This window comes from Balaenoptera ricei, chromosome 5, assembly GCF_028023285.1.
Source record: "Balaenoptera ricei isolate mBalRic1 chromosome 5, mBalRic1.hap2, whole genome shotgun sequence".
Lineage (NCBI taxonomy): Eukaryota > Metazoa > Chordata > Mammalia > Artiodactyla > Balaenopteridae > Balaenoptera > Balaenoptera ricei.
The window spans coordinates 23,068,945-23,089,774 of NC_082643.1; the positions used below are offsets into that span (position 1 = coordinate 23,068,945).

The 20,830-nt window shown below is 36.5% G+C and overlaps 1 protein-coding gene across 4 annotated transcripts in view; it reads left to right on the forward strand.

Annotated features, from left to right (window-relative positions):
• Window positions 1-20,830, forward strand: part of BANK1 (B cell scaffold protein with ankyrin repeats 1) — a 321,258-nt gene that overhangs the window by 86,151 nt on the left and 214,277 nt on the right. For all 4 annotated transcript variants that reach the window (XM_059923918.1, XM_059923919.1, XM_059923920.1 and 1 more), the window contains exons 3-5: window positions 4,996-5,150; window positions 13,405-13,543; window positions 16,039-16,178. In XM_059923918.1, the coding sequence (XP_059779901.1) occupies window positions 4,996-5,150; window positions 13,405-13,543; window positions 16,039-16,178 (434 nt within the window). The remainder of the gene's footprint in view (window positions 1-4,995; window positions 5,151-13,404; window positions 13,544-16,038; window positions 16,179-20,830) is intronic.

The following is a 20,830-nucleotide window of genomic DNA, read 5'->3' on the forward strand; positions in this document are numbered from 1 at the left end:
TGGTACATTTAGACCTTGACATTCAAAATGATTACTGATATAGTTGGATGAATATCTACCATATTCATTACTGTTTTCTGTTTTGTTCCCCTTGTTCTTTATTCCTATTTTTGTCTTCTACTCTTTTTCTGCCATTTGTGATTTTAATTGAGCATTTTATATGATTCCATTTTTCTACTTTTTTAGCATATCGGTTATACTTAAAAAATAATTTTTTTTTAGGGTTTATCCTAGAGTTTGCAATACGCATTTACAACTAACGCAAGTCTACTGTCAAGTAACACTGTATCACTTCATAGGTAGTATTATTACCTTATAATAATAAAATGATCCTAATTCTTCCTTTCTATACTTTATATCATTGCTTTCATTTATTTTATTTATATATAAACATACACAAGCATATATATGTAAATATTTATATAAGATATCTACATAAGCATACATTATCGAATATATTGTTGCTATTATTATCTTGAACAAACTGTTATCTTCTAGATCAATCACAAATAAGAAAAATATTTATTTTACCTTCAGTTATTCCTTCTTTGATGCTCTCCCTTCATTATGCAGATCTGAATTTCTGATCTATATTATTTTTCTTCTCACTAAAGAACTTCTTTTTTCTTTCAGGCAGGTCCACTGATAATAAATTATCTCAATATTTGTTTGTCTGAGAAAATCTCTATTTTTCCTTCAGCTTTAAAAGATAATTTCACAGGGTACGGAATTCTGGGTGGGCGGTTTATTTCTGTTACACTTTTAAGTATTTCACTCCACTCTCTTGCTTGCATGGTTTCTGAGAATAAGTCAGATGTAATTCTTATCTTTGTTCCTCTATAGATAAGGAATTTTTTCCTCTAGGTTTTTCTCAAATTTTGTTTATTTTTGATTTTCTGCAGTTTGAAGATGATATCCCTAGGTATATCTCATTTTGGGGAGGATTTTCCTAGTTGGTGTTCTCTGAACTTCCTGGATCTGTGATTTAGTGTCTGACATTAATTTGGGGAGATTCTCAGACATTATTTTTTGAAATATTTCTTCTGTTCCTTTCTCTCTTTCTTCTACTTCTGGTATTCCCATTATGCATATGTTACACTTTTTGTAGTTGTTCCACAGTCCTTGGATATTCTGTCAGTTTTTTTCTTTAGTCTGTTCTCTTTGCACTTCAGTTTTCAAGGAGTCTATTGATATATCCTCTAGCTCAGAGATTCTTTCCTCAGTCATGTCCAGTCTTTACTAATAAATCCACCAAAGACATTTTCTACTTCTGTTACAGTGTTTTTAATCTCTCGCACTTTTTTATGCCTCTTCTTAGGATTTCCATCTCTGTGCTTACATTGCCTATCTGTTCTTGCATTCTAATTTTTTTTTTTAAACATCTTTATTGTAGTATAATTGCTTTACAATGGTGTGTTAGTTTCTGCTGTATAACAAAGTGAATCAGCTATACATAAACATATATCCCCATATCTCCTCCCTCTGGCATCTCCCTCCCACCCTCCCTATCCCACCCCTCTAGGTGGACACAAAGCACTGAGCTGATCTCCCTGTGCTATGTGGCTGCTTCCCACTAGCTATCTATTTTACATTTGGTAGTGTATATATGTCCATGCCACATTATAGCTCTTAGCATTCTAATCAGAGTTGTTTTAAATTCCCAGTCTGATAATTCCAACATCCCTGCCATGTCTGATTCTAGTGCTTTCCCTGGTCTCTTCAAATTGTATTTTCTACCTTTTGGTATGCCTTGTAATTTTTCTTGATAACTAGACATAATATACTCTATACAAAGAACTGCTGTAAATAGGCCTTTAGTAATGCGGTGGTGAGGTGTTGGCGGAGAGGAGGCTTTCTAGAGTTCTGTGATTAGGTTTCAGTCCTTTAGTGAGCCTATGCCTATGGACTGTGAACCTCACAAGAGTTTCTCAGTTTTTTTTCTCCCCTTTAGGTGAGAGAGGATTATTCCAGTGGGCTGCAGTTGGGTATTTCTCTTCCTCTGGTCAATTAGAATGTCCTAATACCCCAGTAGATTTGGCTCTGATTAACTAGTTTCCACCCAGGGCAGGCCTTGTTAAGAAGATCAGTGTCCTGGAGTATTTAAAGATGTTTCCGGTTCCACTGAAGCAGGAGGGCATGTTCCCCAGTATTTGCTGTGGGAATCTTGTCAAGCTCCTAGAGGTAAATTTCAAAATAATGTGTTCCCCCCACCTTTTGGCTGAATTGCCCTGGAGTTTTTAACTCTCAGACTTGTCCTCACTGAGTGTCCAGCAATTTTTCAATTACAGTTCCCGTTTCTCTACCCTGGCACTGGCTGCTGGGGCCGTTTCCACTCCTGAGTCTCTGCTCTGGTAAGCTGAGACTCTCTCTCCACCTGCCTGTCTCTCCAGCCTTGGGGGCAGCAGTTTGTGCTGTGTCCACACCTCTCTTAAGAATCAAAGAGAAGTTATTGATTTTTTAGTCTGTTCAATTTTTTGTTTGTTAGGTTGGAGTGGCAACTTCCAAAGCTCCTTAAATATGGAACCTGCAGGAAGTCCTATACTTCTTATTTTACTAAAATGGGAACCTACAAAATTGACTATTTTGTAACTTGATTTTTTTTCATTTATATCATAAACTTGTTCCTTGTTGTTAAATATTCTTTGATGGAATTTTAATTAGTGACAGTATCTTTTATCACATTACACATTTTTTAATCTGGTCCCTTATTGCTTAAACTGCTCCCAGTTTTCTGCATTATAAACAGTGCTTCTGCGAACATTGATAGAGGTAAATCTTTTGTACATCCATGATTGTGTCCTCAGGGTAAAGAAAATAGCTCTTCTTAACCTAATACCACAGATGAATTAGCAGAAAACATCCTAGATACTGCTGCAGTGGAACAACTTACACCTTTTAAGATATATAAAATGAAATCAGTTTCCTTGTTCTTTCATCAGTTCACAAAGTGATTGAGCCAGTTCTATACAACCTTTCACTAATTTGGGGTGTGTGTGTGTGTATGTGTGTGTGTGTGTGTGTGCGTATGAGAGAGAGAGAGAGAATGAGACTGCTTATGGAAGTGTTTAAAATTGTTAGAGAAATAAAGGCTGTTTTTCATTTCATTTCAAGCAAGACTAGTACTGGGAGAATCTGGAAATCCCAGGTGCTTTTGTACTTTTATTCTGTAACTTTCATAAGACAGGAAAAAAAAACCCCAAAACAAAACTCTCTCCTTCTTAGATGTGGCATGGAGACAGCCCCTCTCCAGAGGACATCACTTTTGTTACTCTGCTTTTCTGATAGAATTACCTATATGAAACTGCTGACTTAACTTTCTGGATGCAGTGAAACCAGAATTCTAGCCAACTTCATCTGTATTGCCTTGACACTTCTTCCTTTTTATCCTGTCAATTCCCTTTTGCCAAAGACCACTAGGACACACCTGTCCTTGAACTATTTTTTTTTTGCTAGTTGCAATGAAGAGAAGGCCACCATGGAGAACCATGGGACACCTCAGGAAGACTGTATAAAGAAAAGACTTATTGTAGGATTTAGGGTTGCATTAAATGATTTGAGGAAGGGTTCATGGAAGCAGGGCTTTGCTATAGTTTGCTTGCTGTCGAAAAGCACATGTAATTTTATGGTTTTGTGTATTAATGACTTATTGGGAAGCAGGTTAACCAGCTATACCAGTATACTTGAAACTGAGGGGGTTTCTGGGACACAGCGTTTTCAGTGCCCAAACCAAAAATATCCCAAGCAAACTGGGAGGAGCTGGTTACCCTACCTGGAAGGCGAGAGAAATGAAAAGAGGCTGAGACAGGAATTGGTAAAGAAGCAACATCACTCACAGGAGCCAGGATTCAGGATGTTTGGTTATTTTGTGGTTTGGACAGTATTCATGTTTTTGCCTGGATTCAGACATGATTACAAAGTGGTCTGATCTCTGACTTGATCCATCATGGTGACAGGTGGCCTTGTCCGATGGTGATGTTCTGCAAAATTGTTGACGTTCAGTAGGAGAACAGGAAGCCACCTCCTAGCAACACCAAGGCCTTCACACAGTATCAGGCCAGTATCTAGCTGTCAGGAGCTGCTTTCCTTTTCTCCAATCCCCTTCTTTGAGGATTTGAGAGATACATTTGAGGTTGGCCTAAGATGACAGTTGTGAGAGTCTCTAGTGGTGAGAGCCTTGGTTCCAGTCATATTGGTTCTGTGCCCTAGTAAAATGCTCTGGGCTTTGAAACATTGAGTAATAAAAGTATTATCCATCTCTCTTAACACAGCTCTTCTTCAATAGAGAAAAGTGTCTTAATGATTGAGACGATGCTAAGTTAATAAATGTTAAATGTTTTAAAAATCAAATACTCTTTTCCCTTCTCTGAGATTCAAAATTCACATTAGAATATTTTAGTGTTCTTAGTAATACTGCCATAAAGAAACCCAACTTATTTAATTTAGGACACTTTTTTCACAGAACACATTAACATTTTGATGAACACTAATATTTCACTATTAAACTAGTGTTTCATAGAAATATGAGTTTATTTAGTGATTGTCTCCTAGTTATGCTTTTTGTTTTTAAAATTAGAAATATATGTGAAGGGTAAATAATTGTTCTGATTTAAAATGAATAAATTTTCTTAATTATAGGCATTGAAAAGAAATAGTTTCATGTTTTTCAGATTTATTGTTTTAATATTAAGAGACAATATTAAATGGTGGTTGTATTTTTTTGGGGAAAATACTTAACTAGTGGATGAAAATATTATTATGTATTTGATTTAGTTTAGTAGCTTAAGGTTATAATACTGGTTAAATTATGAAGCATTATTTTAATTATTAACATTGGTTCATTTACTTTAGCTGTCTTAAACTCAGTTTGGTTGTCCCACATATTAATTGTTTAGCAATTATAAATAAATCAATTGTTTAGCAATTGTTTTTATAACAATGGAGGAAATAATACGGCCTTAGCTATATTGTAATCTGCATTCATGAACTTTCCTCTAGGTTCTGAGGACTACCTTGAGGTCATTATTCCAACAGACCTAAGAGTGGAACATTCTGGGCAAATAAGTGAGAGAAAGGAAATTGAAGAATTATCAGAAGCTTCCAGAAGCACCATATCACAGGCAGTGGTGCTTCCTGCTGAGATTCCATGTGAGGTCAGTAAAGACACCTTGTTATTTAAGTGACTGCATTATTTTAACGGATACTGCATTTGACTAGAATGTAACTAACACTAGAAGCTACAACACAGAGGCATTTTTGTCTACTCTGTTCATGGCCATGTCCTCAGAACCCAGAACAATATCTGGTAGTTAGTAGGCATTTGATACATATTTGTTGAATAGTAAAGTATTGAAACATATATGAAAGCATCATTTTATTAAATGTTACTTGACGTGTTACAAACAGATTTACAATTGCTATATATATCAAGCTATTTAAAAGAAAGTTGGATTCATATTAACCATATCAAGGATTTTATTTTCATAAAAGGAAATACATTCTTGAATAGAATTTGAAAACACTTATTTTTTATGACCACTGATTTTTAAATTATAAAACATATATCAAAGGCCTACATTATGAAGTGGGACTATCATAGAGCTAGAAGAGCTGGTCCTTTGGGGAATAAAAGTATAATGTTAGAGGGAGTGGATTTCTCAGGAGGTGACTGTATGAACACATGTTGCCAATATTTCTTCCTTCTAAGTCTTCATCGGACTGAACCACTATAATAAGCCTACTGCTAGAGCTTGACCAAAACTTGGACTACGTAATCTCCAGACAATAAAAAGATGCTGGTCCTCAATGTCTATGGTGTGCTTGAGCAGGAAGAGCAAAAGATACAGGACGACCTTGAGAGTTGCATGAGAGGGTCCTTCAGGTGGACGCCAGTAGGTTAATGTGACAGGAGCTGCACTTGTCTGCTTACTGGGAGGCATGTTTTGGGAGAGAATCCACTGATCCTGATGGTACCAGCAGCACTGGGAGAAGCAGAACGTTCTGCGCAGTTTGGGAAAGCTTAATTCCCTCACCTCCAGACCCCATCCCCAAGCAGGAGAATCGCCGTTTTATTATGTTATCAGTTCCAGAGGAACAAAAACTTCTTTGACACTCCCTTAAAGACCCCAGGAACTGAAACTGTACAGGTTTGAGGGAACTGAGATAGAGGATCAGGCAAAGAACAATTACAACCTACTTGAGGAAGGGCGATCAGTCCAAACAGTCAGAACCAGTGGCTCTTATTGAGTCAGAAATAATGGAAGAGACAGAAATAAATAGAAGAGACGATAAAATGGAAATCAGAACTGTTCTCAAGTAGGTAAAGTCAAAGCAAAAAAAGCAAAACAAAAAACAAAAAAATCCTCTGGAACTAAAAATTGCTCACCAGGAATTATGCAATGAGTCTAAATAGCTGCTTTCAAAAATATCTGCAAGAGTAAAATTTGAACGATATAAAACCTTTCCATTATTAAATTGCAGAGAAATCAAAATCCAAAAATTAAACCCCACTGCCCTCCAAGCAGAGATAGCTCACTCAGATGGCTGAGTAGGATGAGGGTTCTTTCAGTAACAGAACTGTGGGCTTTTACGGACATGGATACAATTCATTCAGACCCTCTGCAGTTAAATTATTTCAATTCCAAATCTCTCTTGGGTACCCCACTTTTTAAACAGTCCTAAGAGTTGAAAGGTCATATAAGATTATTTTAGCATCAGACCTACACATTAAAAAATTGAAATAAACAAATCCCTGGACCAAAAATAGTCATCCCAGTCAAAACCTTGTATTCTCAGAACCTAGATCTTAGTATAGTCTGAATCCAAGTCCCAATTTCCAAGCACCACAGGAAAGATTATTTGTATCCAAATGAGTGAAAATCATGTTTCAGATTTGCCAGGATAACTAACGTTCAGTCTATGCCAATTGTCTGAAAGCACAACCTTTGAACATTTCTGAGAAGTCTTTGAATTACTGGGTAAGTAGAGTCCACTTAAGGATACAGCCTCCTTTCTCTGGAAGTGATGTTTTGAGACTTCCCTGCCATCGTATAAAAATCTAGAAATTTACAAGGCTATCTTTGCCAGTCACCAGGTCATATTTGAGATGTGCCTCTTTCCCACCCAGTATCTTCAAAATCTATGAATTTCCCCTTATGGTTTTATGTTTCCAGCATGCCAGGGCTGAGTTGACTGGTTCAATCTAATGGCATCGTCTTCATTCTCTCTGATGACCAGAGAATTAGTTTTAATCTCACCTGTTGCCTCTTGCTGCAGAACTGCTTGGGTCTGTGGACCTGCTCCTGGAGAAGTGCCCTCCCCGTTCCCTCCTCTGCTCTGGAGAAGCAGCATAAGTAGATAGTTTAACTGAGGCAGCAGGTAAGGCTGCTGTTGCTTTTGACCCCAGGAGCCCGGCAGTATTGATTCCTCTGCTGAGTCATCTTTCCCAGCATTGTTCCTTTCCAAGGATTTCGGATTTCCTGGACCTTGAAATTTTGTGCCCCTTCAAAAACTGCAGAAAAAAGGTTTTTTTCTTCAACAGATTTTTTTCATGCACTAGTGAAGATGTGCCTCCAGTGTTCTATTTATGTAAGTTATTCCCTATCTTTTTAAGAAATACCTAAATGAGTTTTAACAGTTTAATTCTGCTGCTTAATTTTGCCTCTTTCCTAGGATTAGCAATATTTGTTCTATTTTAGTATGTGTTAACCTTTTTTTTTTTGGTTGGTATGGGCCAGGATATTTGCTTTTCTAGCATATTCTTCCTGATTTTGTCTTGTATAGGGTAACTGATCATGAGAGATATGAAATCAGTGAATTCTAAGCCTGCTAATAATAAGCACATCCATTGTTCAAATGAATCTTATCCAGTTTTTGGTCCTTGATGAATAATCCACCTGGGAGGCATTCTTCCATTGGAATAACATCTAAACCAGAACTGGACCTGGTCTGTTATTTGCTAACTTCTTTTCCCTTTGCTGTGTATTTACTCCAAAGTCCTAATTTCATTAATTTCTCAGGCAGATTCCCTCAGAGCAGTGGTTCTTATCTGGGACTGATTTGGCCGTCTCTCCCAAAGGGATATTTGGCAAAGTCTGCAGTCAGATTTGTTGTCATAACGGGGGGGGCTGCTACTGGCATCTGGTGGGTAGAAGCCAGGGGTGCTACTAGACATCCTGCAACGCACAGGGCAGTCCCCACAGCAATGACTTCTCTGGTTCAAACATGTCAGTACTGCCCAGGTGAAATCCTGCCCCAGAGGATAGGAAATACATTCATGCCTCTTGATAATAGGTCACCTTCAAATCACCTAGTAATGGCATCAAGGAGGCAGTGCTCTTCTTCAGAGGCTTGTCTGCAGTCCTGCCAGTTCTATGATCACTTGTTAGAGCTGCATCATCTCTAAAAAGTGATTCAGTCACTGGATATTTTTTTTTAATGGATTTGACCTGAATCTTTAAGAGAGAGCCTATGAATGTTTTCCTCAATGGCCCTCTCGGAAGTACTGTGGTTTGCTCCCGGGTGCCTCTTGCCTCTCCTGTGATTTCTCTGAGCCCCAGTCACGGGTCAGGAATGGCCTCTCTATTGCTTCTTCAGTAGCACCATCCTAAAGAGTAGTCAAGAGTGAGCTTATTTTTTCTATCTTGTTTTATCTGTGTAGGCAGGACTTCAATATGTCATTCTCCCTTTTGATAGAATCTGCTGCAATCACAGCTTTTCTCGACCCCAAACCTCTTACTTCCTTTGGTATAATTAACTGATATTTCTTTATATTTATGTTATTCTCCCACTGCTGCTGTTCTGATAAGACTGAAATATGCTTTTAAAAGTAGTCTGGTCACTTGTTGATTTCTTGAGCAAATTTAGTTCTGAAAGTTATAGCATAACCAGAAAAGGCCTTTTAAGGGGCCTTATCAGCATTTGAATCTATATTAATTTCATTGAATCATTTTTCTATCTGAATCCTAGAACATGGCATATTCCCTAATAAAGACCTTCATTTCATTTGACCTTCACTGATGTTTAGCTTTGTGGCTGCAACCATAATATGAGACTCCAAACCTAAATCTGTATAGACCACAGCTTATATAACCAGTGAATCTAGAGAAACCCCGAGAATATATAAAGGGGTGTGACTTGTAGAAGGGCCCACAGGCAAACTACAAAAACCTCAGAGATTAGCTCCTATCTGTTCACTCCTTGGCACTGAATACAGTTTAAAACAATACACAGAAGCTAACAGCACTGCCCACTTATTTCTGACACCAAGTCACACACTAGTCCTTGGTAGCCAACCTTAACTTAAAGTCAAGTCCTGTGATTTAATTGAAAAATACAGTTAAAGCAGCAAAAGATTATTGTGTGTATCAATGCCTAAAATGTCTATGTTGTGAAGTATTACCCCTTTCGAGATAAGGTTTTACGATGACAGATGTTTTTTCCCTGTAACCAAGTGGTTCTTAAACTAAGCAGCATATAGAGATTACTAGGGGAGGTTTGAAAAAGTAATAATGTCTGAATCCTACCCCCAGAGATTCAGATGTAAATGGTCTGAGTTATGGCCTGGAGATTGGGAGTTTTAAAAGCTTCCCAGGTGATTCTGAAGGGGAGAATTAGCAGCCAAATTTGGAACCATTGCCATAACCTAATCCTTGCTGTGCTGTCACGGGTCAGATCAGGGTCAGCTGCAGGGACTTGCACAGTGCTGGCTTAATGAGGCCCATGCACCTGTGCTTGTAGAGCTAGTGCCTATTAATTATGAATATGAAAAGAGCCATTTGTCTGTGTGCAAGTCATAGTAAGCTGATATGATCCACTAAGATCAAAATCCTTTGTTACCGGTACTTAATGATTCATTAAAACCTAAAGACACCCATCCTGACAGTTTAGAAACTCCACTACCTGTGTTGTATTGTAGACAGAGTTCCAGCCCTTTTGGTGAGGTCTCAAGGGTTGTGACCATTGCAGCGAATCTGTAGAGTTTGGAAGTGATAATTATTATAACTCTTTCTCTTTCTGAATGGTCAGAGCCAAATAAGGGATAAACAGAGAAGTCAGAAAGATTGAGAGCAAAATAACAGCTTCATAACTGATAACACTAAATTTATGACCACTTGAGTATCCTAATATTTCCTCCTTTGAATTAAATGTGCCCAAATAATTATATCTTTAATTAAGATGCCCATAATAATTAAGGACAGGGCTGGACGAGTACAGGCCTTCCCTCCTCCGAAGCCCCCTTCGTGCATGGAGATGCAGGAAGCAGATGAAGCTGGAGTCCTGAGGGGGATAAGGAGTAGAGCTTGCTCAATGGAAAAAATGTCATATTTTTATAGAGGTATTCTATCTGAATTGAAAAATATATACAGATTATCTCTTATGTACCTAATTCTTGCAAGATGCCGCAACGATATGAAAAAATAAAAATACCTTCGGGATGTTTAAAATCTATCTGGGAAGCCTAGACACAGGCATGAAAAGCGTATTAAGACCAGAGGGCATGGCTTAGAAAGGGTCAAATGAGGAGTACAGGTGCGAAATGTTTCATGATTCCTTCAGAAGTTGTGCGCGAAACCTGAGTTGGACCTCGATGGAGAGGATACATATGGGGAGATGGAGGGAGAGGAGGAACTCAAGGGCATGCCAACATATGTACAAACAGGAACAGCTACCTACTCAGCAGGGCCCGGTGCAAAATGAAAAGGTAGGGACCCCTGTTCAAATTATTAAGCATTTCAAGCTGCAACAGCAGAACATTAAGACAAGTGCAGCGCTCTTCCAAGTGCAGGGCCTGTGAAGCTGCAGAGGTTACATGCCCATGAAGCTGGTCCCGGGTACAAATGAGGTGTCAGTGCCTCCTTGGGGGTGATCTGTATGCTTGTGTTTTGTTGAGAACTCTTCTCTGGAAATGGTTGAAAGGTGGAGTCCTGCCCTCTATTAGGGAGAGAATCGGATGCGTAAGAAGCAGCCTGTGTGAGCCCCCGTGAATGAGAATGAGTTCTCTAGGTGAATAAACACTGGGACAGGATGCTGAGGCTCACTAAGTTTGGAAAGCGAGAGGTCAAAGTTATACAGGAAGAGAAGTACTCAGGGAAGAGAACTCCGAAGAAGTTTGAAGCCGAGGATCTTGGGGATCTGAGCCATAGTGAAGTGGGAAGTCATTAAAGCTTCGAAGTAAGGAGTGAGATGTGAGCGATGGAGGAACTGAAGCACTGCGCTGGCAGTGAGGTCCTGTGAAGAGGAGGTGGCAGATGTGAGCACCAGGAGGGGCTCCCATTCCTGACCTCAGCTCTCAGATGAAGCAGTGCGTGGGGAGGCACAAGCAAAGAAACCGAGAAGTGTTTCCGACATGTAGGGTGTGTGAGGCCAGAGCAATGGGTGGAACTGTGGGATCTTTTCTCGATGAGCAACTTACTTGGTGTGGAGAAGTTTAGTTCAAAATAATCTGTGGACAAATATTGGAGAGTGCTAGACTCCGATGGAGAAATGCCTGAAGTGGATGTGTATCCGCTGAAATGATTTTTTTAACATCAACATATTTGTAGAAACTCTTTTTTTTCAGAGCTTTAAAAATGTAAGTTTTATTGGTGGGATTTATGCTTAGGGAGATAATATTTAATAAGAGAACTTTGAAATTAATGACTTTTGGGTAAACAGAATTTTATAAGAGCATGTAAATGAGGTTTCTGTTTATTTTGTGAAGGACTGATACTTAGTTTGACTTTGAAGAAAGCCTCTGAAAGGTGATATCTGAGATAATCATAAAAATATATTTCATTTTAGTTATTTTGAAGGGTTAAACAGCAAGATGTAAAGAGTAGTACAGATTTTAAATTTAGATAGTTCTGGTTGATCTTCAGAATGTAACTCACTGTATTAGTTACCCTATTTGTAAAAGAGAAAAATGATAGCCTTCCACTTTGGTTTTGGGGTATGTGTGTATGTTTGTGTGTATATGTATGTGTGTGTTTGTTTTGGTTAGGATTAAAGGAAATGACTTTATATAAAAAGCATAATTCCTGGTATAAAATAGATGCTCAATAAATGTTTATTCCCTCTTTTTTTCTATATTAATTCTAATCTTCTTATCCTTAATTTTCTTTCTGGATTGTTTTTAATAACTCTTTATATCTTAATGTATATAGATTTAGCTTTTCCACCTTAATAAAATCTTGAAATTTTTAGATTTATAACCTTTGTCAACTCAATAGCCTGCACTGATACTCATCGTAAAGAGTAACCAGAGAACCTCTATTAGGTAAGATTAAAACTACACTTGACCCTTGAACAACAGGGGTTTTGAACTGCATGGGTCCACTTAAACATGGATTTTTTTTTTTAACATCTTTATTGGAGTATAATTGCTTTACAATGGTGTGTAAGTTTCTGCTTTATAACAAAGTGAATCATCTATACATATACATATATCCCATATTTCCTCCCTCTTGCATCTCCCTCCCACCCCTCTAGGTGGTCACAAAGCACCGAGCTGATCTCTCTGTGCTATGCAGCTGCTTCCCACTAGCTATCTATTTTACATTTGGTAGTATATACAAGTCCATGCCACTCTCTTACTTCATCCCAGCTTACCCTTCCCCCTCCCCCTGTCCTCAAGTCCATTCTCTACGTCTGCGTCTTTATTCCTGTCCTGCCCCTAGGTTCTTCAGAACCATTTTTTTTTTTTTTTTTTAGATTCCATATATATGTGTTAGCATACAGTATTTATTTTGAACAGGGGTTTTGAACTGCATGGGTCCACTTAAACATGGATTTTTTTCAATAGTAAATACCCCAGTACAACATGATCTGTAGTTGGTTGAATTGTGGAGGGCCTAATATCAATTATACATGGATTTTCTACTGTGCATAGGGTCGGTGCTCCTACGTTGTTCAAGGGTCAACTGTATTAGACATATAAAACAATTCATCATAATTAAATTATAAGAGGTCTTAAAGCTAAACCTGTTCAGTCCTCTCATTTATAGATAAATACACCAAATTCTGGAAAGGTAAAGGAAAGGGATTTGGGAAAAAAAGGCTTTGGTTAGCAACTGAATTACATTCCTTGGAGGTCTGTGAACTGGTGCTCATCACCCTCAGATAGAACCTCACACACAGGGATGAGATGAGAGGAAAAGGGAGCAGCTCTGTCCTCACTGTCTTTTCAGTTGCAAAATCTGGTGTTGGGGAAAAAAAAAACTGAGTATTCAATAGACATCAAGTTGATACACTTAAAATGCTGTGAGAATCCCCTTTATATATTTCATTTCTGAATATGGCTGAAACTACGGACACAATGGAGATATATAATTATCATGTGTGACCTTTATCATTAATAAATGCACTGGGTTCTTTGGTTAATGAAAACTTTCAAAAATGCCTAATTGGGTTATATTTTTCATCTTATAGAATCCTGGTGAAATATTTATTATTTTGAGAGATGAAGTAATTGGTGATTCTGTGGAGGTTGAATTTACGTCAAATAGTAAATGCATTAGAACACGGCCAGCTCTCTGGAATAAGACAGTCTGGTGTATGAAAGCTTTAGGTAAGAAATTTTTTTATGCTTTAATAAATATAAAACATCATTCTGAGTTTCTTTCAATAAATTTATGGTAAATGGTTTCACTTCCCTACAGAAACTAATATTGTTCTGCAGGTGTTTCCTGTGTTTAGCTTTCACATACCCAAGGCTGTTATAATTAATCTGGATTCGCAAAAGCATGAATGTGTAAATTATGAGAAATTAGTTTGTGTACCATGTGGTAAAATGACAGCCAGTAACATCCCATACTTTATGTCAGCAGAGAGCACTTTAATATGTCAGCTATTAAATATGGAACTAAAATTATTTGCTTTATTATAACAGGATTAGCAGACTTTTGGATTTTTATTCATGATTTTCTTTTTTCTTCTTTAATTTTTTGCCATGCAAAAAAAGTATATTTTTTGAGTATATTTTTGTTTTGGAAAGCATAGTTCTTTTTCACTATTTTATCATCATGGTACCATTTCTATATACAATCTTCCCTCTTTTCCTTATTTAAATTATGAACCTAACCATTTTATTATCCAACTTTGCTTCAGCATGATAAATTGCATTGGATTTAAAATTCCAGTTGGAATAGACACACTTGCTGTGATAACTGTACTAAAATCAAAATTTAATATATTAATTTCTGAATGTTTTGATATAAATGAGGACTACTTGGTTTTTGAATTTATGGTGTCCTTTTATAATTAGAGAATAAAATTACCTAACTTTATAAATGTGAACTTCATAAAATATTTTAAAGTGCAAAGATATTCAATCTTATTATAAATTTGGAAACGTAGTAAAAAATATTTAAAATTGAAGAGTATATCAAATGCATCCTGAGATTTTTTGTTTTCCTTTCAGACTGTAGCTATAATGAAATCCATTTACAGGGCATTTACAAATCTTTTCTGTTGTGTTGTGTAACGCATGTGTCCCCTCTATGGATTTCCTTGCACAGCTTAGGTCAGAGTTGGATTATAGAAAGGAAAGACTTTACACCAATCATTTATAAACATCTTAGACACTGCTTCCTGTCATGGACAAGGATATGCAGAAGTGAGATGAGAAAGAATTCTTTCTGTTTCTTTTCCTTTTCTTCCAAAGTCCCTTAGTTCCTTATGCCACATTTTTAAATGATTTAATGAGCAATAATTTCTAACTAATTAGTTTAGAAGTTAAACTAAATCTAGTTAGACTAAAATCACTACAGAAAAATCAATATTGCAAATTAAGAAGTACTTAGATAATACTTCCCAAATAGCAAATCAAAATGTCAAATAAAATTGTTCACATTAAGATTTTATGTTCAGTTTACCTAGTAGCTAAGAGCAGCACAAAGAATAAAATGTTAAAGTTCAGATGTTTTTCAGAAAAGGAGGAAACTGTAATTCCAAATTTTCCAATATATACCGACCATAATATTATCCATGTCGTTGAACAGCAAATTTGTAGTAAAAATCAACCAACCAACCAACCATTATTTACCAGTTATGCTAATTAAACCTTTCCAACTCTTTTTCAACTGGTGTATTCTCTAAGTTAATGATAGATTGTCTTACGAAATGTTGGCTGCTATGTAGTAATATACAGGATAGTTCCATGAATAATTATGGGAATACGTATGGGACATGCCTCAGAAGAAATGGTCTTACTTTCCCAAATGGGGTTTGGGTTATTCCAAACCCCAGATGTTTGCATGACAATTTTCCAGGAGAATTTGGGAAGTATCTCTGTGACAAAGAGTGAAAGTTTTTAAAGTGTGTTCTGTGAATGAATTTAAAGAGCTCAATTTTGTTTAATTTTGTTTATTTTGTTACCTTTTCATTGAAGTGATTATTTAGTGTTATTCTTTCATAGAGAGCACAACAGTCTCGGGTAACTTTAACTTTGTTGATGTGTTACAGCAAAATTTACAATGAGGTGTATCAGTCACCTTGAACAACTTGTTCACAAAAAGGATGAATGGATGGGGTAAATAGTACTTAAATAACAGGGCATTAAACCTTGCCTTCCTAAGGGTTTTTCATTGTTATCAATTGAATAAAAGTTCTATAATTTCAATCAACTCTACTCTTTCTTTTTCCAATTTTAAGAAACTTTCCTGTAATTAATGGGAACTTTCTTCCTCAGATTAATAACAAATACTTAACTTTTAATGAATGACTTTACTGTTGTAAATTCAAAGTATTACGTAGAGATGATTATACATTACTACAAAAAATGGAGGTTAGAAGATAAGGAGAAAAGATTTAGTGTTTTGCTTTTATTATAATTTTAACATATGTTTTAATCCTTTAAGTTTTTTTAAACAATTAAGTGCAAAATTACATATTCTATTTTGTGGTTTCTAACTACTAAGGATAAAAAAAGAAAACAGTTAAGTGTTAAAAGCTAGTAAAATTGTTATGAATTCTTAAAGCCTGACTTCATATTCTCTAAGAGATATAATACTGTGGTACATGCATTTGTAGACTCAGCTCCTAACTCTCTCTTTGTTTTATAAGATTTTCCTGCTGGCTCTGTCAATGTCAGTGTCTACTGTGATGGAATCATTAAGGCCACAGCAGAGATTACATACTATTCAACCCCAAAGGCTATGAAATGCCTATTGGGAGCGGCAGGTCCAGGAGATGGTGTGTACCAGGTAAGTCGATCTTTCCATGAAGTCGATAATAAGCTAAAGAGCTAATGTGGAATAAACGAATGCGTACTTTGGTATAAAGTCTGAATGTTGGTTGAATAAGAATGAATTACTGATCATTAGGAAAGGAAGAAATTGACCTATGTGTTGCAGAGATGTAGATGAATTAGTTTGTGTAAGTCAAGTCATTCCAAATGTCGTCACTGGGAGACAGGTTATCCATTACAAAACAGCTGTTGTCATGGGTTCATTTTCAAGCTGTTGCAGACCAGATAAAGAAAGACAGAAGGATTAAAGAGAACTCTTAAACAATGAATTTCCTCTTTATCCAGATGTGGGCAATACAAGATAAAAGAAGGTTTGAGGTTAAGGACTCAGAAAAAAACAAGAATACCACCACCAAAAAGGAAGTGTGTGGTGTTAATCTAGAAATTGTTATTTTCATGAGGAAATTTCCAAGCTCAGTGTATGTTTTTCGTAGTTTCATTTACCATTGTTGTCTGACAGTGAAAGTTATTCCTTTAAATTAACAACATTTATTTGGAATTCCAGAAATGCTAAACTTTTCTGGGAACTCTGCAAAGTGGCCTTGCAGGTTTTTTTCTCTAGTGTGACAAAGTATACTCAGCAAGGATGACTTGGTGAGAAGTTTCTAGTCCTCTCCAAGGCCCTTAGTTTGGACGTTCTCCAGTGAGTGATAGATGATGTGAGTGCCCTGCCCTAAGGGACTCATGGACTTAGAATGTAAAAAGTGCATTTTGATTGACTGTAAGCCATTAGTTTAATTTCTGAATTCTGTTTTATTTTTTGTAACCTGACCTACTTTCAGTGGAGAGAAAGCTTGCTTAATGTGGAACTTCTTTATGTGCTTATTACATCAGATTTTCAGAGTGAAATAAATGTCATTTCTTTTAATAGCTGCTTGATAATTAGAATTATAACTTTGCTTAATTGCCTTAGTTTTTCTGTGGGCAGGGGAGGAGACCAGAGGAGAGGCGAAGAAAGAGGTAGTTGAATTGAACATGCAATCTTCAGATTTACCACAAAACACTCCATAAGACTTGTAACAAAACCATCAGTGATAGGAATGTTGACAGGTTGTCGTGAAGCCTTATTGTTTAAACCAGTTTGGAATTGGAGGCGTTGTTATTTATTTTGTGTGACACATTTTTCTATTAGAGTTCTCCTTTATGAATGATACATTTTAGAACAATGGAAAAGGTAAAAATGTTTTAGAGAAGGACAGGGAGTAAAATACCATTTGTCAAACTGAGGAGTCTGAGGACATTTGACAAAATATCTATATTGTAACTGCAAAGCAAGAATAAAAGTAACAGCTTGAAATACAGATCGTTTCATTTTCCTGTGACACATCTACCTTATCCTCTACTTAAAAAACTTTATTCATTACAAAAAGACTAATAACAGCATTATATTGCATTATCAGTATTCAGTCAGCATAGAAGTAAAGTAGTCCCCAAAACACATTTTTGTGTTGGTTTTGCCTTTGGGGAGGAAAAAAAATCTTTGTATATAGTGAAAATTAAATGTAATTTTTGACTCGAACAGTTTTTCAGAATGTTGTAACATGCAAGTCATGATTTCTTCTACAGCTTTGAATGAATAAAAACGTTTTTGAGTAGTTTTTAGATAACTATGAAATGCTCTGTTTCATTTTTACCCTCAGTGTCAGAAATGAGAGGTGAGGAAGGGTTTCTCCCCTCCACTGAGCCTTGGTGCCTATAGTGAAAGGAAGATTGTTGGACAGTCACAGCTTGATTCAGGCTTTTACTCTCAGGAAAGAGGCACTTTAAACCTGAGGTTTGAGTATGGAGAGGTAGAATTATTCTAAGTTGGTGACAGCAGACCACAGCTTGGTAAGATGCATTAAGATATTTGGTTTAATATATACAATTTAAGATGGGTTTAGAGGTTTTGCTATTGTCATGAGGGGACCTACACATGTTGTGGAATTAGATTAAACAAATTCTGAGTCTGAGATCTCAGACCCGGCAGAGCTACACTATCACAATCCTGACACATGGAAAAGGCTGCAATTCACTCAGTCTCCATCACATCTTGGACTAGGTATGACACGGGGTTCGTCTCATCCACTGGCAACTGGACCACATGAGGTATCCCTACCTTGAATTTACCAAGATGGTGAAAGTTGGACTCCACCCTTGATTAAAAAGAAGGATCTGCAGGGACACAAAGGAACCTTGTTGTGTTTTAGGGTTACTTGGCCTCAACGGTGGTGCCCCAGCCCATGCTGTGCTTCTCCTTGTTGGCATTTGGTTGTTCCTTTGACATTTGGCTTTGCTCTCGTGTACATTACATTTTAAACGTTGGGTAAAAAGCTGTGCTTTTCCTCTCCAGCATACAACACTGCAGTAATTGTTTCCTTCATGTGCTTCTCTACTACTTTAATTGGGCGATTTGGATATGTTGCACATAGGCCGCTGAACATCTCTATTCAAAGAACAGTGTACGTTGTAATTTTATTCGCCATAGTTATTGTGTATTTGTCAGGACATATACCAGCAGATTTAAGGTTGTGTTTTTTTTAATATTCCACTTACTTAGCTGAAATGGTATACTATAAGAGCTATTCTGAGTTTTCCTGTAAATTTTAATGGCAGATATGATTTAAGTAATCCTTAAAATTAGTAATCAGATACTTCCTATAATCATTTAAAAGCTATTGGGCATATAATAACATGAACAGTCTGTAAATTTGAGGAAATAATAATGAGAAATCTATGGATTTTATTTTTCAATAATCCTCAAACCTGTGATGAGACTTTCTATTATCATTTAAAAGCTGTAGGGCATAGAGCAAAATGACTATTCTGTGAATTTGAGAAAAGAAATGATAATGAGAAATTTGGTTTTCTTAGTTTATTTTTAATGATGTCTATTAGGTTTTAGAAGACTTTACCTAAACCAGCTTAATTATCTAACTGCTTCCTAAATTATTTCGTCTTTTTTGGATAGATACTAAATCCCAGCTCATAACCTCAAAAAGGTAAAATTTCCAAAGCCTCACCTAGAACAGTGAATTCAAATGAAAAAATACAAAGCCCAATTTAGGAAGATATTAGAATTCAAGTACTAGTGTTAGAAAAACTAGTAACTCCTATTTGACTGAGATAATTAAAACCTTTGAGACTTCCATCTTATTTACAAAAGAGTCTAGGGGCAACAATAAAGTTAACTTTGTATAGGAAAAACTAGATACAATATAAAAACCAAATTAGGTCAGAATGCTAAAAGAACATAGCAATTATTGATCAGAGCATTAGGATCCTATTTATTCAAAGAGTTTTTGAAATGGTACCAAATAATTTTTATTAGTTGTATTTTGTGTTAGTAAAAAGGTATATTCTGTTGCATGTATTTATCATCTTGCATATTTTACTCTATACCTGTTGAAATCTTATTTTCATCTTCATGTTAGGTGCACATCATTGCCAGTTTTCACTAAATTGTATGAATTATTCAATCTTTGGTTTACTGCCTGCGAATATTTAATACAATGTGAAACCAGATGGGGTTGGGGTGAGGGAAGGTATGGACTAAGGGAACTCTCACATCATGAGGAATTTCCCAGTTTTTTATTAATTCCCTTAAAGGTTAGTTTCTTCATTAAGTTAAAGCTCAGGCATTAGAGGTTATCTCCCTAAAAGAGTTCTTCAGAAGATTCTTCCTACTGAGAGATGCTGGGAACTCCCCAGCCTTTCAGCAGTTTTTTTCAGGTCCTTGCCTCACTCAAAAGGTTGATGGACACACAAAGCTTCAGGTCAATCTTTTCCAACACTGACTCCCTACCATAGCATGCCTCCTTGTCTCCTTAACTCTCTCCATGGTTCCTATGTTCTAGCTATCCAGGACTGCTCCTTCTTTTATCAGTAGAACATGTTAAGCCGTTTACTCCCTGCTGCCCCATCTAGAAGGCATGGGCATTGTGTTTTTCGTCTTTGCATACCCAGTTTCTTCACATAGTTATCGTTCCCGATACATACGACCCAACTGATAATTATTGTTTAAAAAATGGGAAAACAGTGATTGCTGGTTTTTTTCCAGTGCTATTTGAAAAAATAAGTGAAAAACTATAGTATAAGTATATAAATAAGAGAAAAATGAAAACTGCCCTTTTAAAATACACTGTTACTTATTTATAAAATTGAATAAATGAATCTGATGCTTATGATAGTAAGGAACTCTCAGAGGTTCATGATACTAGAAAAATGAAGAATTTGTGCTATAACTTGATTCTTCATACCCTACCTCAGTCATGAACTCCATGTTAATATACTTCATTACCAACTTTTAACAGCTGTAAAGAGCTGTTAAAGGTAAGATTCCAGTCTTACCTTTCTTTAGAATATTAAAGAAATGTTTAGTACTCGAATATGCTTAAGATCTTACCTCTCTTTCAAAAGCCTGCTTATTATCTTTCCTTTTTCTTACTGGGAAGTGGCAGTGTAGCATAAGAGAAATAGTTAGAAATAGAAATAGTCTGGATAGGGCAGGAGCAGGAGTTGGATTCTTTTATTGAGTTAGCTGCCACTTCATGAGAGCCCATTTTCCTTAGTGCTAAAGGAATTTCCTCATGTGAACAATGAAGAAGCTAGAGTATATAATCTCCAAGG